Source organism: Homalodisca vitripennis, chromosome 2 (assembly GCF_021130785.1).
Source record: "Homalodisca vitripennis isolate AUS2020 chromosome 2, UT_GWSS_2.1, whole genome shotgun sequence".
In the NCBI taxonomy this organism is placed as follows: domain Eukaryota; kingdom Metazoa; phylum Arthropoda; class Insecta; order Hemiptera; family Cicadellidae; genus Homalodisca; species Homalodisca vitripennis.
This window is the reverse complement of record NC_060208.1, coordinates 93,530,270-93,553,914: the sequence shown is the minus strand read 5'-3', so window position 1 is coordinate 93,553,914 and position 23,645 is coordinate 93,530,270. Positions and strand designations below refer to the sequence as shown.

Here is a 23,645-nt window from a genome sequence, read left to right as displayed (position 1 = left end):
CGTGTAGCATTCATACAAAATAGTCCATTTCAACCTTGTGGCAAACTCAGAGCTCCACCATAAAACAAACGATAAAAGCTGTTATGGAAACTAGTTTTTAAAGTGTGTAATCCACCACACACCTAACCACCTAGATTTCACTAGGTTTTGTTAGTGAAATCTATGAAACTTTCCATAAACAATTCATTAAATTTTACACATACAGTAAAATGGCTAAGTCACCTGCCATGCTATGTCATCAAAATGCTATCATATTTACATGTTGTTGGTGGGACTGTGCTAACTTATAAATATTATAAAAGGAGTGTTGTGGAAGTATATTTGCAAATAGTGCTTAAGAACTCGTGTCAGGGTACTCTGAACATTAATCACACCATCTCTAAGGTATTTGCAATTACGATTCAAACTGTCTTTTCCCAGTATAAACTCTTTTAGAATTGTATTAAATTACTTAATGTGGAATTAATAAAAAAAAAACTTTACAAATATTAGCGGTCAATAAATTTTTGTTTGGAAACTACCCGCTTTCTTTTGCTGCTTGCCAGCACCTTTAATAAATGTATAGCTTCTCTACAAGAATAATTCTCTACTTATTTAAGTAAGATGGAGCCCGATGCCTCTGTCATTATCGACACCATTAAATATAACCCATTAAACCTCTATTATTTTGGGAAACAACCTAGATATAATTTTAGGGAAAACATGACTAATCAAAACTAAATGTTAAAATATTTAGAAATGAGATGGGAGAAGAAATATTTCCATAAACTTAACTTACTCCACTGTTTGACTGTTCCCATAAACTTTTCATTCGATGTATTTTATTTAATTATATATTGTTAGTGACATTTTCCGACAATAATTAACGAGAGATTGGTATATTTTGCTGTTGTTACAGCATTCAAATAGAGATTAAACTACATCCCTTGAATGTTAAGCTCCATTGTTCTATTCAATAAGATAAAATAGGGGTTAATGGGTTATCGTCATCCATTAATACTTTTTATTTTGTTTACTATAAAATGGCAATAAATGGATTACAGCAAGAACTCATTACTCAATACACAAATACATTTTTTTATTAAATTCCTATAATCATATGATATCTATTTATTCGAAATTCGTTTGTGCATTTAGAATTACAGTATTATTACTTCACCAAACATGACACTTTTTTATTGGGTTCATGGGCGTTCCTGGAGTGCATTGAAAGATCTTACCGAATTCATTAAAATTCATGATCATCCCTTTTACTCTGAACTCATCCGGTGCATGAGTTCCTGTGATTATATTTAACTTTAGGGTCTCTGTCCTAGTTTTGGAGCACCAAATGTTGGCCATACTCAGGAGGAAAAGCTGGGCAGGACTGAAGTTCTTAAGACCGGGCAGTTCTGGCTCAGGATGTGGTAGTTCGGCGAGTATCTTCTCGTAAGACTTCCAAGCCAGCTTGAGCCCTCCGTTGTCAGCGATGTTCTCCCCTTGGCTGATAACACCGTTCACCTGGTTTTTGTCATCGTGTCAGATTAGTTTTGGAAGAGGAAAATAAATCTATTTGTATTTATGGATAAAGAAGGAGATCTCTAATGACGATTAAGACATCAGACACTATGGCAACAGAGTCTGTATTTAGCAAACTTTGTCGTTACCATACGATTCCGGTAGGACTGTATAAAGGAAGAAAAAGATTAGTTAAAGGTGATCTAGTGTAGGGCATTAAACAGTCTTTCAGGCTAAAATATACGCTATTCTAGCATGCGAAAATATAAGATTGTCTAAGAAATATGTCAATGAACGGATAGTGATACTATCCGACAGCCAGGTCACTTCTACGGCCCTTAAATTGACAGAATTTACTTTAAGTCTGATGTTGGAATAGTCCCAGATTCTATAGGTTGTAGCTAGTCGTAAGCTAAATGCCGGTTTTATGAGCAATGGTCTCACTTAGGAATTAGTTAAAATAGCTTAACGAAGCACTTTCTTGGACATAAACCTGCTTGTAGTATAAGCAAGTCAACTGTCTACCAGGCTATTAGGAAATGGTACAGAGATAAGCACTGTAATCGGTGGCAGAGTTTTTCTGGGCAATGATTTTGCAAAAAATTCATTAGAGCCACTAATATCCAGTTCACAAATCGGCTTATGAAGTTATAAAAAGACCTTATTATGATACAGGCCATTCTCCTTATTACTGGACACCATCAGATCAGGAAACATATTCTCATTACTTACATACATTGTACTAGGGATCATGTAAAATAAACGGAGGAGAGTTCAAGCTCAGACTAAACAAATGTGTTAATATATTAGATTTAGTTTCGAGCTATTTTTAGCTTTTGCTACTTACACGGTCTTTTATAAGAAACACCATAGAAAAAGTATAACAATGCCATAGAAAAAGTAAATGGAGGAAGTTTTGAATACCTTCACCAAAATATCTGCACGAAGGAACATAAAAAAGAAATATGTGTAAGCTGGATACCTGTAGAATAGATCTTAAAAATATTAACTAAATACTATTACAATCTATGTATATTTCTGTATTATACACAATTTTCTTAGTAATGTAATTGTAATACGATTAGATTAGCAATTTTATATCGAATACTGCTAGTATAAAAGCTTCGACAAATTGTGTTAACTATTTATTTCGTTGAATATTAGACATAAGTAAAATGAGTAACGAGGTCGTATGAAATGAGGGTGCTGGCGGTGGCAGAGTCAATAAAGCTGATCACTTAATAAAACAACTTCAGAGCGATGAGGCTATTTATAAATTCGTCACTACTGAATTAGTAAATAATTTTGCTTCCATTACTAGTGGAAAATTATAATATAAAACATATAATCAACTTCTGAAAGCGAAGCGGACTAAATAGCCATAATAGTTACGCCGGGAACGGGGTTTCTCAGCCTTTAGTAAGAGATGAAACAGGTCTTTTCTGTGATAAACATGCCATGATGCAACAAATTATTTGGTTTATACGTAATGAATTTAGCCCTATGGTAATATTAAAGTTTAAACTATCATCAACGTGGTGTGAATAATAATAATAATAAAATAGTGATGAATATCTATGTGAAATCAATTAGCGATTCTTCCTACTGGAACACTTGTAACGTTTCTAAATCTCAACTGAACTTCTTTATTGACATAAAATTGAACCAAAATATGAACTCATCTAACCAAAATGTCTGTCAAGATCCTGCATTTTATCCGTATTCATCGCTTGATCAAATCTACATTGCAACACTAAATTACTGTGAACTATTTCCCGAAGAATCTTTCGACTTTAGATAGTAAACGTCTTACCACTGATTGAATGTGCACTAATTGGGAGTGAATGGAGCATTAAACTATTTTATGGCTATGAGTTACTATTACCGTCATCATAGTCTGCGTCGTGTCATTGAATGCGCTGTACTGGTTGATCATGCACTGTTTCTGATGGTTGAACATCTCCAAGCTCTTGTTCTCCCACCAGGATTCCAAATTCCCCAAAATATTGAACTGACTGCCCTATAAAATCATTGATCTTTATTGATTGCGATAATAAGATCTTTCTCGTACTAAGCATACTTTTGGGGCATATTTAAAAATTAGACCTATGGGAAATTAGCTGCATGTGTTCGTGAGACTTTATTTTGTAGAGTAATGCTCCTTAAACTTTGCATTTTGAACTATTAATTCTCCAAATTCAACCCCTAACTACTTAAAATACAGTACGCATTCTTATATCTATATCTTCTACTATGTCTTATTCTACTTGAAACTTAATTACTACTTATTATACTAAATTAATAATAGCTATTTGTTACAAAGTAAGAGTACGGCACACTTAGTATAGAGTTACAGGTTTCGCTGAAGGTGCAAGTAAAATTTGAAGAAAATAACTATATGGGTAATGTGGTAATGTTAAAATATCATTATGATTGCAAATATTTTGTTTTCAAATTGATTTATTGTGCAATTTTTCGCTGACACAATGGTTACATAGGACCAATTTGTAAATGTTCTCTAACGCTCAGCAAAATCCCATGGAGTGACATTCACCATCACCGAAGTTGGTATTGCCTATGTAAAGTATTCATGCAAAAGTCTTTAGGCCAGATCATTTTCGATATATCGTGCAGACAAGTAGATACAGATAAATTAAACTTGTCCAGTTTGGTAATACTAAGCCAATTATTCTCTTTATTAACAAGTAATTAATTGATAAATAACAACAATTCAATTCAAACTTAATTTTGTCTATAATTATGTATCTCTATAATAAATATGGACAAGAAATCTATTTAATTTAAACTTCTGTTTCAAATGTTACGATATAAATTATTGTAGGCCTATTCCCGGGCCGATATGGTATATGTGCTTATTAACAATACAGGTTATGTGGCCAATATTTGTAACTTTTCAATAGTTAATTTGGTTTTATTAAAAAAAATTAAAGAATGAAGAACTAGCTGTGGGTATAATAAATTGTCCAATTAGAACTTACTTTAATAAGATTTAATACATGAACAATCTCACTATTTTAGTAATAATTTCTCGATGTGTTTTAGTGAGTACAGGCACACAATTATTAAGTGACAAGTGCTGAGAGTGGGGCTGATTTAATGAATATTCTGTGGCGGTACAAGCTGTGCTGTGGCTTAGAAGTAATGCTATAAGGGTGTAATGACCGGAGCAGAGCAAGGGTGTGAAAGAGGATGCTTCTCCTCCCCATGGAACCCTCAACAGGCTGCGCGCGCAAGTGTTTAACGCCTGTAGACAGTACTTAGCAGAGTCGCGAGTGGTAGTTTATGTAATATTTATTCAAGTGATCCCTTTAGATTAAAATTAACATATATTTGAAACTAATAATTATAGGATTTTAATCAGCAGTTTTGTACAAACTTTTCGAATAATTTATACTAATTAAATATTATAAGACACTCATTAAGAAGTAATTTTACAACAATGATAAGAGTATAATTAAGAAATAAATGAAGCGGGTTCAATCACGACTATTTACTTTAGTTTTTAAATACACAATTACCTCTCATTGATGAGAAACTTTGCTATCCATAATTAATTTCTACACTCATGACCATACTCAATAATTCAGTTAGTTTTTACTCTTGTAGTTCATTACTAAATCACTGTTTTTAAAGAAGAATCATTTATACAGTAAAGGACAAAAAATAAGTTTTAACAAGAAATTTCCTAGTTTTAATCATATTTCAAAAAACAAATTATAATTTTTATAAGAGCTATTGAAGCTATAAATAACTTGATTCCCATTATCAAAAAAGAATTTGTGATACAGAAAAGAAACACACTGAAAAAAAACATTATTGTATAAAACAAAATAACTTGAACATTCTAAAATACTTTTCTTTTTGCGATATAAGGCGAAATAACTTATATATAACCAATCATTTCCAAACTTTTAATGACCGTCATCTTGATAACGTGATATAACAAAAAGAGATGAATAAAAGTTGTTTATAACCACGCAATATGTATAAAATATGTATTGGTTTGGGTTTATGTTGTTGCTTGAATTAAAACTTCAGCTTGAATGTACTCGCATCTTGAAAATTTCCATTGCTTAAGACCCACTAACGAACCTATCCAAGCTATCTGACTTCGAACCAAACTTAATCTGAATATTTAAAAAATTACGGTATTTATTGTGTTCATAAGCTTGCGTTATTTGCAATATTATTAAGTCCATACGTACTTGGGCTTATTTTCCGTAAAATTACTTCCTAAATACGTTTTTATTTGATATTTTAACAACACACATAAAGCAACTCATCAACGAATTTTTATGTAAATACAAAGATTGTTATTTTTCAAATATAGTAAGATTACAATACCTATTCTAGGTCATCAATGTAATAATTTATACACATATATAAATTATATCTAATTTTTATTACAATTATATTATTTATATACATATAACATTTTTTGTTATAGTGATTTAGGATTGTGGAGGTCTTGATCGGAGAAAACTAAAAAATCCGTAATGTGGCTAATTGAAATAGGAAGATTTACAAAAGCTATTTTTGTAATACCCCTAAAACACAAGAAACTATTTAGTATAATTTCATTACAGTGAGTAAAACAACTATCTTCTGGCTATTACAGTAGAAATCTATGCGCTCCTGGTATGCCCTGATGGCCCTGTATATGAACAAGTACAGGTCGTTTAAGAATAATAGAAACTTATACAATACCTGATCATCAAATCCGTGAGTAATCTCGTGTCCTATCACACTGCCAACGCTACCAAAATTTACGTACCAGGGGAGTTCTGCGTGGAAAAATGGCGGTTGAAGTATAGCGGCTGGGAATTCTGAAACAGTGAAATAATACATTAATGAAAACCACAGGTTTGGGTTTACTACCGCTTTAAACGCGTACTTATATAAGGTACGCTCTAGCCATATTATTTTAAATGGCCTAATATACACCACTGATAAAGTGATGACCATAGGAAGATATTCTAATCTCCTGATTCATACCAGAATATCTTATATAAGTTTTCTGAGCAATATTTTGGAGCCTGAAATCGAACGGCGAAACATTTTGTAAGAGTATAAATAAAGTAATCAAATTTATCAGTATCAGTTCATAATATTTGAATGAATACCTCCGACAACTTGAACCCTTCTTATGAAAAATATTAAAATTGTCTAATGAGCGCTTAAATAAGTGTACTTTATCGTTCTTCGCCAACGGTAATGTGAGAAAAAATATGGATGTTCTACTGGTAAAACCTTTTTAAAAAACCCTTAGAATGCTTGATCTACATGAACATTTTTTTATTTTTTTTTTGTTGTGTTTGTCAATTTTATTCGTTTAGGCCATCAGGAGTATTGAAAAAAATTATAGTTATTCTAAGGGTTCGATCTCAATTTTAGTCCTTATGCCTGGTTTGTCTTCATGAAAATGATTTATTTGTCTGTTGATAGCTTAAGACACGTATGTGTGTCAAATTTAACGTTTGTTAGACACCGATAAGTTGTAAAACAAAATATAGTTGTTCTAGGAGTTGCAACCCATTTTTCAACGTTTGATATTTATGAATATGCTTTAGTTTTTCTATTGAAGTCATGAAACATACATAGGCTAAATAATAACCTTCTGGGATTCAGGCAAGTTTGAGAATTAGTGATGAGTGATATAGGATTGTAATGATTACTTTAAAATTACTTAGTTCTCAAATCTAAGAAAAACATAAAACACATAGTATTGAGTAGGAATATTGAGCTATGATCCATAACTTGTTCTGTGACTTGTTTTTCAAGAATATGGCCTCATTTTCATTTAAATTAATGCTTGAGCCTTAATGATGTTTTATATACGGATTTTCCATTTTTATAATACTGATCAAGTATCATTTGGGTAAAAGTGGGAGTGGATGTCTCACTGCTAAAATGGGGAAATAATTAGTTATTCGTTGAGTTACCGTTAAGAGGAATTTGATAAATTCAACACCTCAAGAGTTTAGTTGAATTTCGTTGTTTCAACTATTATAATTCAAGAGAGGTACAGGGCATATAAAAGTGAAAGATAAATGCACAATACTAAACAAAACACTGAATATAAACTGTTAAGCTTATAACTTTTTTTATTGAACATTTATACTTCATGAACTCGCACTTTAATGATTAGCATTAAGGAAGTACAAGTAAAATTACAAGAATGTATCTTATCTTATACAAGCAATATTGAGTGACTCAATTAAGTTGGTTTGATGTGCTCAATTGTTTTTTTGTGTTTTGTCTATCCCATGCTATGAAATACTCAAAGAAAATTATTGTACTTATTAGACTAAACAAATTTAATCTACTTTGTTGCCTTCAAATAACGTCAAATGAGATACAGTACTGTTTTAAAGACGTCATTTTCACTTTTTGAATATTTAGTTATTTACCATAATACAAATGTATAAAACGACTCAGTTAGACATTTTAAAACTACTCCAATTTTACAGATAAGCTAGCAGTGTAAAGTAACTGATGATGTTTAAAAAACAATTGTATCAAGAATATTTCGAAAACTTTACGCAATGAATTTATCAAAGGATTGGTAATATCTTGGGATTGTATATAAAATGATAAAACTATGTTACGAAATTTATCATGAGGTATATATGTTGTAAACTTACTTTCAATTAAATAATATATTTACTAAACTTTTTGCTGTCTTACATCTATTAATACCTACACAAAATTACTATAGTAAATATATATTTGAAGATGAATATAATATAAGTAAATAGTAATAAAATTATATTTTAACTGAATATTTCTGTGATTATTTATTCTAAATCGTCCTGTAAAAATCACACAGCATTATTTTGTAGCTTCTTTTTAAATATACGTATATTAAAATTTTTGTATGTAGTGTGGAATATATTAGAATTAAACAACGCCTAACAAAACTATTTTTATGTTTACATTATGTTACTTACAGGGCTATAAAAACAAGCTGGACGGTGGAAACGAAATAGAATATATGTTTATTTAATGTGAAATCATTAAACAATAAACGGATTCGCAGGTTTTTTTTTTACTTATCCATGTGCACTAATAATGTAGAAATCGTATAATTACTTGATGTAAAAGTTGAATAAACAATTTAAAAAAGTTTTAAGAGTGTTAATTATATTTCAATTACACTCATATACAAATATACAATATATATATATATATATATATATATATATATATATATATATATATATATATATATATATACACACATATTGTATATATGTATATATACATATTTACATTATATATAAATAGAAATATATTTCAAAGATATTAAAATGTGTTTATTTGGTAAATATATACTATTAATCAGTACTATTTAAAAGTAACTAACTACCCAAAAGTTATAATATGTGGAAATAATGACAACATACCTATGGAGTTTCCCTGGTGGTCGTAATAAGCGTTTACTGTAAAAGCGTCAACGCTGTCACGCCAATCATGTTTCATGACAGGTTTTATTAATTTCTCCCATGAATACAAATTGTTGAAACCGTTTACATCAATAATAGCTTCCAAGAAGTTGTCTGTATTCATTTGCATCTGAAAAAAAATATTTAAAAGGAAAAACTAAGTTTCAGGCTATAAGATAGATTAGGATAAGATTGGTTCTAACGGAGGACAGAAAAATAACATATAATTTGAACAAATATATGGCACCTCTGTTTTATGTGCAGTGATAATATGTTAAGATTGTAAGCAATCTTGGGGAGCCTCACCGTTCACAATACTCAAGTTTTAAAGGATGATTTTTTTGAACTTACTCTGCTGAGAGCTTTAGTTATTTTTCCCCTGACCAAGAGAGAACCACAGGTGAATAAGTTTAAATATGCATTGTTCTGAAATATTTTGGGTTAAACGGTTTTCAGAATCTGGTCTTATCTGACTTATGTGATAGCTAAAAGATTGTGGGCAAATTATTCTCCTGGACAATATCAAACTGGAACTTTCTGGACTTCAGGATTACGTTCTTCCTCGCACTGAGACCTAATCTTCTGTTTAATTTCAATATAAGGATGATTACCTGTAATATATAGATTGATAATAGTAATAATATTAATTCTTTATTCCACTAAAAATATTGACAAAACTGTATTGCAAACGGCATTTCATAATATTCATTAAACAATCTATAAGCCAAGCCTTTTTTAAGTTATCACAGGCACAATGAATTCCGCATTTTAATATATGAAACTAACAATATATTTGTATTTTCCATGTTTCTGATATCACGAAATAAAAAATAAAATAATAATAAAAATGTTAACTTTAATTTTAACGGCCTATCGTAAACTCATTGTGACTATATTGACACAAACTTGAGACGGCAAGTATTCGAACATAATCATTTTATTGTTGTTCAGTTCTGAAGCTGTCCCTGCCACTGTTCTTTTACTGGTGGACGTCCCTGCCCTGAACAAGTTCTCATTTGAATCGGCAGTACAGGGTGACCATAGAGTATATACAGGGTGGGTAAGATAATCTAAGCGCCCCGAAAGAAATATTACATGGCAATTTGGGTGTAATTTAGAAATTATTCTGATAGGATTCTTTTATGTTATAAATTACTCTATCAAATTTGTACTTAGAAAAGTGCCCAATAGTCTCAAACCGTAGAAGAGTGGGGATTTATTATGCCAAAGTACTGTTCTCGGTCTAAATTCAGTCAGATACAAATACCTGAGGCAACCTCTGAACAAACTCTGTTTATGTAATAACTCCAGATCAGTGCCCTGTCCAGGTGCATCTTCAGAAAATTGGTGGATTCGGCGTCATCTAGTATAGCTTCATATGCCATCATAATTAATCGATATTAGTCTTCTTGTTGACGGAGACAAAATTTGTTTACTTTGGTTTTGGCGTAGTTAGTTTATTTAGTATTTTTATTATTTTGAAATCGCTCGATATATGCGTTTAGTTCAAGAAAGGCTTTGATCTCAAGATATTGTTTTGTTTTTTGATCCGATTCACAGAGTCTTATCGTCTACATTTTGAATCACCTCTCCATTTTGAATGTATGAATTCAATCTGTTAACCTAAATGAGAAAACGTATGTGTACCAGAATTGAACACCGGGAAACACCACAGCGCATTTTTCATTTTGCTCACAGGGCGTTAACGATCTGCAGACACTGCTCTTTTTCACTGATGTAACAGTGTCCCATGACGCACACAGTCAAACACCTTTGAAAAAACCCTTGAATTCCATCGTGCCCATATGATGAAATGTAAACAAGACCTGTTGGATTGGGTGGAATAGTGTTTGTGTCTCATCTTAAACAAATTCATTTCAAAGAATTCCCTCGAAGATCCTTATTTTAAGAAAACGTTCACTTAACTACCATACCATGTATATTCCATTCTTATGGACACTTTGTTTAAAAATCGCAACCTTCCACCAATTAGAGGGCAACCATTAATATCAAAATAAAAAAGTAAACGTAAATAATTTAAGTACCGATATTTACTTAAATATTCACAAAATAATATAAAATATAATATTATATATTTATACCTATTCCCTATTTTGTATTAAACACAATTAGTCATATCTCCCAGTTTGTTTTGCGAATAACATAGAATCTGGCAATATTTCCTAAAGGATTGAATAGAATTGTCTAGTTTTATCTTAAACCTAAAATATTGGAAAACTTTAGTGACTATATACTTTACTATACCACATTACTACTACCTACTTTACTTTACTTTACTTTTATACTATTATACTTTTAGTATTGCTTTTTACTTTGATTTTTTTATTTTTACTATGCTAGTTTTAAATATGCTCTTGTTAATATATTATGAAAGGAGTTTTTAATGTGTCCAATATGCTTTGGAGTGAGGAAATATCATTCGTAGCACGAAGAAATTTCCTCATATCTCGAAACAGTTAGATGTCTATAATTTCATATTAGTCCTTACAAAGTGACTATCCTCGAAAATGATTGTGGCCTTTTCAGACGAATACGTAAAATCTGGTTACAATATAATTTCTGAAAAGCTCAAATTTACGAGTCTAACTAAGCAGTAAAAAATTAGTCAAAATCCTGTCAAATGGCTTTCATAAAATTCAGAAGACTTTCGTATGCGGTTTAAAAACCTCACAAGTAAAGTCTTGTTCAACATTTAAATTTATGTTAATGCATAAAATTACATAACAGCAATAACAATTTATAGTAATTAAACAAAACCGTACTTATATTTAAATTGTAACATTAAAAGTGTCTTACAGTAGCGTAGAACCTGTTTACTTCCTCTAAACTTGCCAATTCTTCAGGATAACCGATACTCTTCACGACAGCGGCAGCCTTCTGCTGTGCATAGATCCTGCAACCGAATACTGTCTTCAGGTTAAACTATTGTCTTATAGTCATATTACAGACATAACTATATAAACTAGATCAATATTAAATTACACCTGTTTTAAAACCAACCAAATTGATTTTAATTGAGTATTTCAAGATTGCTTACTTTGTAGATTGATCCATCCATTCAAGTTCGTCTATCTCCTGCAACATCTGCTGCCGGATACGATGCGCAATATCTGACGCTTTCTGTTTGGATTGGTGATTAAAGTATTTCTTGACATAGAGAAATCCTAAGGCTAGGTTGAGTCTCCTGCAATATATGATAATCAACTAAAGAAATAAAGGTTTTCTTACTGAAAACATAATTATAACATCTGGCAGTGTCAGGGAAGCTAGTTATCAGTATTTTGGGTATTTCTTTAATTTTTTATATTTAGTAACAATATCTGAAAGCAATAAAATAAACTTTTACTATAGTTCTGAGCTCGTATAATATGTCTTGTTATTTAGTACAAAAATGTATTGTTACAAATTTGTATAAATAAAAATGAATTGCTACATATTCGTTGAAGTCTAAGGAAAGTTTTGATAAAGGTAATATAAAAAAATCTCCCGGGATATTTAACATTTTCGAAAAAATATGTATAATACTTAAACTTACATGTAGCCTAATCCATAGGTAAATGACACTATAAAGTTGTTGAAACTTTGAGATAAATTTCACCAAAGGCACATTTTCAGAACATATTAAACAATGTTACAGTGCTCGATCAGTAATAAAATGCAGATTGCAAGACGAAGTTATCATGTAATGTTTACTTTAGTTTGGACGAGTTACATGATTTAATGCATTTGGAATGATATTTAAATACTGTTAGTCTTTTTGACAAAAGTAGTATTTTAAATCTTACGTATGGAAATATTTCCTTGATCGGGATAAAAATACAAAATCACATATCACCTGAAACATTGTAGACCAGAAATAGACAATTTGAATCTAAGTTAGATATTCCACAACTAGTTTTTTCTTGCAACAACACAAAATCACCTGTGTACCGGCAAATAAATTAGATCGGGAGTGAATCGGCCGGAACTTATTCACTTATTCACCGTTCTAACTTTTCAGTCGTACGGTTACATATTATCTCCATCGATCGGGACAAAAAGGCAAACTATAACTACGGCAATCGCAAAATCTTAGACAAAAATTAAATTTAAGGTGCCGAAACGAGACTTTATTAATGGAAATTGGTTTTCCTTTGTATATTTTCTTAATCTGAACACAAGGCAAACTCAACTATGGCTTGGAAATACCTGAGAAGAAATTGAATTCAAATAGACGGAAGTCAACACTTTTTGAGAAAATGAGGTTTTAGAGGTACATATTTTTTAATCCAGCAAAACCTAAAATAGGACCAGCCAATATTTTATTTAACTATTGAATCTCTTAACAATGGATATCGAAATAATATATACCTAAATATATTAGCTACCAAAGGCCTTCCATTCAGAAAATTGTGCATGGAGGCACAGGTAACTCCTAGTTAATAATAATAATGCAGTGATACAAATTGAAATTATAATGCAGTGATACAAATTGAAATTATTCTAAGTTTTAAGGAAAATTGTATGTTTTATAACCTTTAGCATACCTGAACATTTTTCTTTATTCTTACGTCTCGTAGGAGATCCCTTAAAGCCCATATAATGTTGGGAAAAGTGGTACTGAGATTAAAAGATGTGCATAACTTACGAGTTTAACAGCACAGAACAAAAAGCGCACTATTGACGTCACGAGTTCGTTTTGTTATCATCAATATGGAAGTGTGAAATTACAAACTCCAAATTGTTTACAGCTGTCTAGTCTGTTAAGTATTCATGATGGGTGGCTGGTAATAAAAAAAACTCTAAATATGAATAACGCCATACTTACGTGAATTAATTTTGATTTTGTGAGATTTTAAGTTATCAGTGCGCATAAGGTTGAACGAACAGAAATTAGCATTATTTATAACTAACTTTAAAAATATTTACTTTTAGAACGCAATCGCGTTAATGTTTTTCAGCCATAGGATATACCACTGTTTTTATTGTTTAACCAGTAAATACGCTGAGTTTACGAGACAATACTTCCACTAACGCTACTTATATGCATACAGTAATAAATTTTAATAGCATATGCTGGAATTTTAAAAATATTTCAAAATATCAATTTGTTTGATTAAAATTATAGTTGTAGTTTAAATTACTTCAGCAATACTATCAACAGCAGATAAAAAGCGATACTTAACGCCATCACTCATGGAGATGTGTTCACTGATAACATTTGAGCTGGAACGAAAAACATATGCTGCAGTTAGGTTCAAAAACTTACAGGATCAAAGTTCTAACAAGAATGTCGTCGATAATTGACTACACATCATTTGGCCTGACATTTATAATCTTTTTATTTGTAATTCTGTTGGAATATTGCGTGGTTAGCGTAACGTTTTGTCCATACTATAAAATTTAGTTCCGAAATTGAGTCCCGTAGTCAATCTTTACATCCGTGTAATGTTTTTAAGTTTATTTTTTTCCCCATTATTAAATTAGGTGATGCTGTCGGGTAGAGGACGTATTGCACTACTTCTATAAAGAAAATGTATATTAGCTGATGTATAATACGAATTGTAGACAACATTTAAATGCAATATTATAGAAAATAAAAAGATGATCATATTACTAACAACGCAGTATATAACAACAGCCACAAATGTCATAATTATGTTTGATTTGTGTGTTTGAAGAAAGTGCTTAGAGAAAGAAATGTGTGTGATACTTTTACCAATGTCATGTTAAACTTACGTGGAAACCATGTACACACAATGTTCCCAGCGATGTTTCCTTTCTGTAATTCCCCAAAGTACAGTTTCAAACTCAAACTTCTTTTTTCCAACATCCGCAGAAAGCGCATCCACCAACTTATTAACTGCGCGCCACATCATGTAGTTTGCAATAACCCTAACATACAAAATATTACTTAACATTAATCACATATCCTTGAAAATTCCATTATATTTAGTTTAACCCACTAGTAGATTGGTACTTAGATTGTTAATAGGTTGTTGCAAATAGCTATAATACAACGGTAGGTTATATGTTGTACAAAAAATGATACAGTGATTGATCTGGCCTATATACAATGGATGAAATTTTAAACTATCGTCCGGTATAATGGCCAAGTAATTTTCCAAAACTACGCTGAATGAAATGCCAAAAGAGTTGATAGTATTTAACTGATACCAAAGTTTTCTGGTCATGTAAATAATCAAAGTAATACATTTTAATTTGTACTCTTTATAAAAAAAACAATCCACCGTGTAACTAAACCTTAATAAATTATTACTATCTGATACGATTTTCTGGAGTTAAATCTGTTTTACTTACTTTTTTGGATAATTGTTAAGAAGGTTTCCCAATTTGACAAGATAATCCATCTCTACCACAAGGATCTCGTCGGTAAACTCATGTACGGACTCCGGCATTATCCCGTGCAGTAGTCTTGTCCAGTTCATCCAAGGTACCATGGCATTCAACTGTTCAATGGTGAACTTGTTCTTATAGAAACGACCAAAATCTCTACGTTTTTCTTGGGGAGTCATGATCTACACAGAAAATTCCCTATGAGTTTGTTTGTGGAACTGACTAGAATGAAACCCAAATGTCGATATTTATTATAAGCATTTCAGATCAATTTTAATTTTTCTAAAGGTTTATAAGATACTATGTCAAGCTGACTAATAACATTAATTCAGATATTTATAGGATAAATTATTTTACGAAGTTTTAACATTTTAGCATCCCTACCACCAGTTATTGTTGATATAAAAACTATAATGCGTTTGAATGGGTATGATTGGGTCATGTTCAGTAAAGTTATGTAAAAACCTTTCTTAAGTTCAACCATAAGGACGATTCAAATAGCTGACTTTGTATGCAAAATCCCCCTGTAACCCTTGTGAATATTTAGTAAAGCTTTAAAAATATACCCTCGCTATATCCATTTCTAATGAGAGGCAGTCAGCAATGTCACCCGTAACGTGTATTCTACTGGCACCAAAGAGTACTGCTATGTTGACCATAAATTTGTAGTAGGCTGCAACAGTAGGCTCCGAAAGTCCATTTACCAACAACTCAGAATCCAGACCTAGACTTGGCTGGTCTATCTGAAAATAATACAAGGGTATCACAAGTACAATAAGCCTAGTTTGCTGTAAATAAATGCAATATAATTAAAAGTATATAACACTAACAAGTATCCAAAGCTTTGCGTGCAATTACATTAAAAAAAACCATGAGTATACAAATATTCTCTTTAAATTACACACCAAACAATCCTGAGAGAAGTGATAGTCAATGAAAAATATTACAATATCTTGAACCATTGCAAATTTAAGTTTAAAGATGTGACGCTCAATTCGGAGAGTTAAACTGTTTTTATAAGTATCACTCAAATTTTATAAATTTATTTTCAATATTTTAAATATTTCATTGAAAGGCTCCAACAATTTCATCAATAATTGAACTATGAAATTAAGGCCAGCGAAGAGAAACTTTAGGTATAAAGGGAGACCAAAGTCTTTAGATTTTAAATTAACACACTTATGATGTAATAAATAATGAAATTTCACTGTATTAGATTAAAGGGCAAATAAAAATAAACGAAGACAAAAACTTCTGTACATAAAATAACGTTTGTAAATTGTAACTGATTTTAATAGATAACTAACAACAAATATTTACTGTTTAAATGTGTATAAGTTATTATATTTCTTTAATTTAACAGGTGATTAAAACAAATGTACTATTCGGTAATTAATAAAGTATTCTTTAGCTAGAGGTGTATAAAAAGTTTAACACACTGAGAGTGGTGGACGGAGCCCACTATCAACCCGGCTATCCTAAAATCGGTAGACGTGTAGTGTCGCAGTGAAGTTGTTAAGTAAATCGAAATTTGATGGGTATTAAGGCTAGTGGGCGTAGCCAGAGATATTTTAGAAATAGGAGTAGGTGTTAACTAGGGGCCCTAAGTAAGTCCTTTCAATGCAACTGATCCAGTAGTTTTTACGCGATATGAGTAGCACATACATAGGCACACACAATTCAATTTTTATATAGATATACTATAGAAGTTATAACGGTTACAAATATATTTTAACATATACTAACATATAATCCAATTGCAGTGCTGTTTTTAAAGTCTTTGCTGACTCCTAGTTGGAAGAAAATGCCTCCTGAATGAATGAATCGATCCAATAGTATCTCGGTTTTTAGTAGACTCCAGGATCTCCAATCTATCTCGTGGTTCTTCTTTAGCACAGGCCAACCTCCAGCTTCCTCCAACAATTGTAGAAATGGAAATACGCCCCTTGCGTTGATACGTTCTGAACAGTGAAGAAAAAAATTTCAAATTTTGTACTAATGTTTAATGCAACATTTTATTCGACAGCTGCCCACGGCTTCGAACACAATTTGGACTTTACAAGTGTATGAGCACGATTTTAATTTTCGAACCAGAGTAAATGTTGAGTTTGCTTCGTTGCTACATAAGATGGATTTTATAACAGTCCTTCAATTTATAGTAAAAGTTAGATAACAACTTTGTCTTTTAAGTGTGCATTATAGTACTGACCAAGTAGTGCATACATATTTTAATATTCCCTAAAAAGTACGCTTGAAAGTACATTATATCCAAAACTTCTAATTAATTTATCTGGATATTTTCTTACTCTTATGCTTTCATATCATAATTGTAAACCAATTAAAATAGTAGTAAAATTAATTAAACATACCGTTGTCCTTTCATAATATAGTTTTTAGACAGGTTAAGAATTTATTTGCTGTAACTCAACTTTAGACTCCAAGGTGGGATTATTTTGCGATTTTAGAGACCAGTGGGGTGTAACCCTGAGAGATTTTACAAGGAATAACAGGCATATATATTAATAAAGGACCTTAAAAATTTCCATGTAAAAACGTTTTAGAAAAGTTTACGCGTGAAAGCGTAACAAACAAATAAATCGACTTTCACATTTATAATATTAGATAATATTTGTAATGATTTTAATTGGGGACCATATTGGAAAACGGAGGCCAAGTTTTGAAATTATAAACTGATGTTTTAGTGACAAAAATTCTCTCTGTCTATGTCTATTTCACTTCGTTTAGTGTCAGTCTGTCCATATGTTTATTTATTATTACAAACATATCTCTAAAACGGTTAAGTATATAACCTGAAATATGGTAGATATGTTAGGCTTATAACAGCCATTTACAAAGACTGAAAAATGGCATCATTTAAAAATCTTTAAAATTAAATATCGCGGAAAGCTATAGTAGTGTGGATGAGCCCTTAACCTGACTTTCTAATGACCCTTGCAGATTCCGATATTATAGAGAGATTGACAGTTCTAACTGTTTAAAAACTCGGGATACGATTTCTTAAATCTCTTGATGCTTCTTTGTCAACAAATATAAGCGTAAATGTTGCTCCAGTACGGTGTTGAAAATCTACAAGTCTTTTAACAGAATGTTCAATTGGGACATTGTCCCGCACACAACCCATTGGTGAGCAAATGAGATGTTTGAGATTTATTTATTTGAATTCTTGTAGGAACTGTTCAAAGCTTGCATCACAGTCCACCAAGTTAGGCTTTTGGAAGTACTTGTGTTTGGACACAAGACCATAGACGGTTGCTCGTTGAGTATTTTGACAAGTCAGGTGACTTTTAACAAAATTATTGAGTTAACAAAATTATTGGTCTATTAATCTTTTGTCTAAAAATTGACAGTCAGTAAGAAGGACACTTTAGGACAAAATAATGTTGTACTGGAAATATGAAAAAAGAATTACGGCTACTTCAATGATTGGTAATTGTTTCCTTAGTATGGGTATAAAGTTATTGTTAAATACAAGTATTGATTTTCTTCATTATTGGCTTTAATGCCTTTATTAGATTTTTTAATTAAATGATTAATGTAGGAACTCCAAAAACAAGAAATTTTATTTTTACTAAAGTAAAAAATGTATTCTTACAGAAAAATATACGCAAAGCTAAAATACACATAACTGTTTTATTTTCAGATGAAATAAACAATTGCTTTTTGTCATTAATTAATCTTGTAAATGATTTTTTATGATTAATACTTTTCGAGATTTGTAGTTTTGAAACTTAACAATTTATGTACTATTTTGAAACGAAAAGTGATAATTATTTTAATTTTGCAAATCTTGCTTTGATTAGCTTAACATAATATTTAAAATCATTTGCTGTGACCGAAAATGTGATTTTATAAATAAAAAATACGTAAGAGAGAAGAAAGTAGTAAGAGCGTTATTCTACATATTTATAGTTGTCTTATGGTTAATACCTTTTTGGGATTTTGATCTCACTTACTCTCATCCATACAAAGGCGGTACAAGATCTTGAGATCGCGTTCGAATTTAGGACTTCCCGGCTTCAGCGGTTCCTCGAGAACCGCACGGACTTGTGTATCCACAGTCTTCCTCAGTGTCTCAGTTGGTCCGATTGTATCCTTGAACGCGTTAAACCATGAACTTTAAAATAAATCATACATTTTAGTTTAATTGAGACCAAGGCAGTTTGGTGAAAATATTCGCAAATGTTTCAAATCGTAGGTAATGAGTTAGTGATCCAAATCCTTAAGAGTAATGTATAGTTACATTTTGTGCAGATAAAATTATACTTAAGTAGTTAACTAAGCTAGTAAGCTAGATAAAAGGAGTCCCCACTGTTAATCAGATAAATTGTTCAGAAATAGATAACCTTCCATCAGTAAATCTAGAAATGTAATGATCAATTCAAGCTTATCAATTTCACAAGTCAGTGAGTTATTGGATGACAGGTTTGTATTTCCATACCTTTTGTTTGAAAACAAAAAAACATCATTCTTTAAGACTTTTATGCTAATAGCTTCTAAGCCCATTTATAAAATTCAAGGTTTATTCTGCCTTTACCAAAGTCAAAGATTAACATTTGAATTAGGTTGTATAATTCTGCCAGCACTTCATTATTGAATTATTATTTTCAATACAACTCATTTCTTAACGTTAATATTATACCCCTTACATTCCATTTTCGCACTGCATATTGGATCTGTTTTACAAGTAAATAATCGTCTCATTATATCTCCATGAGTAATTATTGTAGGCACAGAGATGTTTAGCACTGAGGAATAGAAAGCTTAACTAGATTGTGTTTACGTGCAAAATGTAATACAAATTACACATTCTTTGATTCAACATGTGTTCATTAAATTTACCAGACATAAATCCAAATATGTAATATAAGGGTTACTTAAATCTACTAACCAACCTGGTCATTTGGTATAATGGAGTTTTTTATGAACCTGCCACAAGCAAATTTGTAGAAGTCCTCACAAGGACTAACCTCTGGATTCATATATTGTAAAATCCGGTTTGCTGGAATAAAAAAAAGCAATTAAATATAAATCTAAAAATAAAATGTAAAGTGTATTTCAATAAAAATAGTATAAAGAAAAACCTTGAGACTTTCAGAATTATGATTATCAGTCTTAATAATTCTTACTTTATTTATAGTTTAATTTTTAATAAAGTTTACACTTTAGCTATATGTATTACCTACCAGTTTCGTAACAAATATTTGATTTGCAAATAACGGTTCCACATTTGGCATTGGTGTTTTCTCTTTGAAGTCCTAGAACATAGTTGTAAAATGTACATAAATAACAGTTTCATATCCATTTCACTCGATAGTTAAGGTAATAGTATATTGGAAAATTACAAATAAAATTTTGCTTACATTTAATGTAAGCAAAGTCCAACTTCATACAAATTAAGAGTTGTTATAATTAATAATAAAATTTAATCTGCATATATCCTATTACTCAGGATATACTAAAAGGACTCAGCAGTAATATTCCAAAAATCCTTAAAAGTAAAAAACCAAATTAAGACATTAGAAGAAAAACTGAGCAGAAAACTGAAAGGATAACTTCTTACACGTAATAGGTTTGTATGCTTTAAAGCAGAGACGTTCTACTTCGGTCACTGAATTGCTTTAAAAGGAATCTGCATTAATCACGGTTGTTCATACATAATGTGATTAAGGAACCTAAGGAATACCAATTGGAACAAATTTTATTATTTTCTTTTATGTTATAATTATTTTATTCATTCATAGCTAGAATCGATAATGTGTGAGGAATTTAATTTCCATACAGAACACTTGACCAGAATAGCACTCCACCTGCAGCAGTTGTAAGTTTGGTCTGTCCTGATCAAAAATAAAAATATACGTCAAAACAAACTTATAATATTTTGATAATTTTCAATTCTAAGGTATGGTACACAAGATATGTTAACCATGTTTTTAAATAATGTTTTAATTTTCCCATTTAATCAATCCTATATCTTTAACTGTGTTTATCTTTTTTTGTACAATGTTCAAAACTTGTACGAATACTTGTGTGAGTTCTCGATTGATACCGCATAAATTAACTTATAAGCTAAGAGTATGTGTCTTGGGTCTCTCATTGCGTCCTTTATATACAGAATATTTTGTTTTGTTAATTGTATTACATTTCCATGGTTTTTTCTCACCTTAATTCGAGTTCTCTATAAATAGATAGTTTGTCATTAACTTCTTTCACCAGAACCTAGCATATTACCTCCAATAACTTGATAACTGTATAAAAATTATTATGATTAATTTGTTTTCGTATCATACAACAATAATTTCTACTATCATTTCCTCCTAACATGAAAACAGCGTTAATGTCCGTTGCAAATTTCTACCCATGTTAAATTGACCGTAAGGAGTTCTAGTGGAGCTTTCTAGTAATTGGCTGTCTTTAAGATCTGTGGCTTTTAAAACTCTACATTTTGTGGCTGAGTATGTTGACTGTAGGTGTACTATGCTAATCTGGGAAGATTTGTCTGGACAGTTTCGTTTAATATAAACTCGATTGTTCTTATAATTTATTTAAGTCCTTGGTAAATCAAACCAAGGGTAGTTAATAATTTTACAACCTTGAAGTGATATGCTCCGAAATATTTTTAAAATTCTGGTCTTACATTACCAAATTGCAGTCCCTCAGCTGCCAAAGAGTTTATGCAGTATTTAAACTTTATTTATTTGCAATAGATAAATCTATGTGTCTATATATTATTTTATCTCATCAATGTTATGGTTATATAATTGTTAAAATTTTTAAAACATTGAATATGTAAAGAGTTTTAATTTTTGCAATTTAACTATCCTTGCTTTTATGTTGGACTAGCAGTTAGTTACCTGCGGTTTTGCACGCAATTTAATTTTGAAAGACAGGCACACCATAACCATATTTAAAAAAATACCACACTCAACAATTCTAAAACAAGTGATAGTTACTGATATGTATTCAAATTTCTCAATCAACTTCAGATTTGAGTTTAAAGATGGGGCCCTGAATCTGAGAGTGAAACTGTTTTTGTAAGAACCTCTGACGTGTCTCAAATTTGTCTCTATTATTTGATGAGATTTTATTGAATAGCTCTCTCTCTCTCTAACAAATTTGTAGGCCGATTAAATATATTTACTAACATCGCAGTTCATTAATAATGACACAGTCATTAAACATACATTTCTTTACTTTAGTATACGTTGTCATCTAATTGGGTTATTAATCTAATAATAAGTTATTTTCCGTTTATTAATTGTATTGAAATTGTAGAATGAAAGATAGTTTATTGACGTTTTGTATATAATTTAAAATAACTATTTTATACCTATTTATCCCGTGAGAATTACGGATTATAAGTGGATCAGAAGGCCAATCAGAAAATATTACATAAAAAACAGTAAGAAAACATGTTAATTCGATTGACAACTTTGTAGCCTTTAACATTAACTCTAATACATACAAACTATTTTGTTGAAATACACAGTACGTTTGCAAAACAGATAACAAATAGAAAATTTAGCTTTGTTATAGTTACATCGGTAACATCATTTTATTCTTGTATTGATTAATTAAATAAATAAAATCTTTTGTGAAAATTGAATCTTTTGTTTTACAAATTGTTTTCTTTTATACGTTCCCAAAAAACTGCTAACAGATATCCATAAAATATAAACTTTACTACTATCACAGGACTAAATAACTAATACTATGCAAAAAGTGTAAACTACATTTCATTGTCCAATCATAAAGAGTATACAGTCTCTTTACAATGTTTAATACTCACATTGTGATAGATAAAGTGAATCTGAAATTGAATGGAACTTCAATAACTTAATTTTATTTTAAACCTTAAGTAAGTATTTTCCCAATGTCAATACACGAGAACTTACCTAAGATGAAGAACAGCACCAGCGCTTTTTGCATTGTAACAACGCCGTTCCCTTCTCATTATGATAGACAAAACACAATAGTCTCTCATTAGTAATACTCAGTGGACTCTCCGAACATAAACTGCTATTACAGATTCAGTGAGAGATAACCACCCGGTCGATCTCATTACATCTGTCGTAACTTATGGATTAATGTTCTGATCTAATTAATGTACACGGTGATATTAAGGTGTATCTAAGCTGATGATGACTAGTCATGACTGAAATTTTACAGCCGGAATGGATCGTTTAAAATTATACTAACATTAATATTAGTTTATAGTTAATAATATTACGATTTAGGTTAGGAATACAATAATACCCACTCCCACAAAGTAATATAATACACTGTGTTATAACATAATCAACTATA

At 30.8% G+C, this 23,645-nt stretch overlaps 1 protein-coding gene across 3 annotated transcripts; it reads right to left on the bottom strand.

Moving 5' to 3' along the window:
• Positions 1 to 1,057: 1,057 nt before the first annotated feature.
• Positions 1,058 to 23,285, bottom strand: LOC124356303 (neprilysin-2-like). 3 transcript variants are annotated; one of them, XM_046807490.1, is made up of 14 exons: positions 23,234 to 23,285; positions 20,525 to 20,596; positions 20,234 to 20,340; positions 19,295 to 19,433; positions 17,067 to 17,281; positions 15,887 to 16,063; positions 15,285 to 15,502; positions 14,703 to 14,858; positions 12,022 to 12,168; positions 11,781 to 11,877; positions 8,925 to 9,093; positions 6,226 to 6,344; positions 3,383 to 3,517; positions 1,058 to 1,500 (listed from the first exon to the last, which is right to left on the bottom strand). In XM_046807490.1, the coding sequence occupies exons 1-14, from the start codon at positions 23,265 to 23,267 to the stop codon at positions 1,156 to 1,158; spliced, it is 2,130 nt and encodes a 709-aa protein (XP_046663446.1). In that variant the 5' UTR covers positions 23,268 to 23,285; the 3' UTR covers positions 1,058 to 1,155. The 3 variants fall into 3 exon arrangements, with proteins under 3 accessions (XP_046663446.1, XP_046663447.1, XP_046663448.1); XM_046807491.1 differs by lacking the exon at positions 14,703 to 14,858; XM_046807492.1 differs by lacking the exon at positions 23,234 to 23,285 and having other exon boundaries at positions 19,295 to 19,455; positions 20,525 to 20,567.
• Between the last annotated feature and the right edge of the window lie 360 nt (positions 23,286 to 23,645).

Bases quoted from the DNA above. Each gene is read 5' to 3' on its own strand.
- LOC124356303 (XM_046807490.1), bottom strand. From the start codon at position 23,267: ATGCAAAAAGCGCTGGTGCTGTTCTTCATCTTAG. The intron at 16,064-17,066 runs GTTAGTATATGT...TATTATTTTCAG, and splicing joins GCACTGCAATTGGATTATAT to ATAGACCAGCCAAGTCTAGG. The intron at 6,345-8,924 runs GTATGTTGTCAT...TCACTGTTTCAG, and splicing joins CCACCAGGGAAACTCCATAG to AATTCCCAGCCGCTATACTT.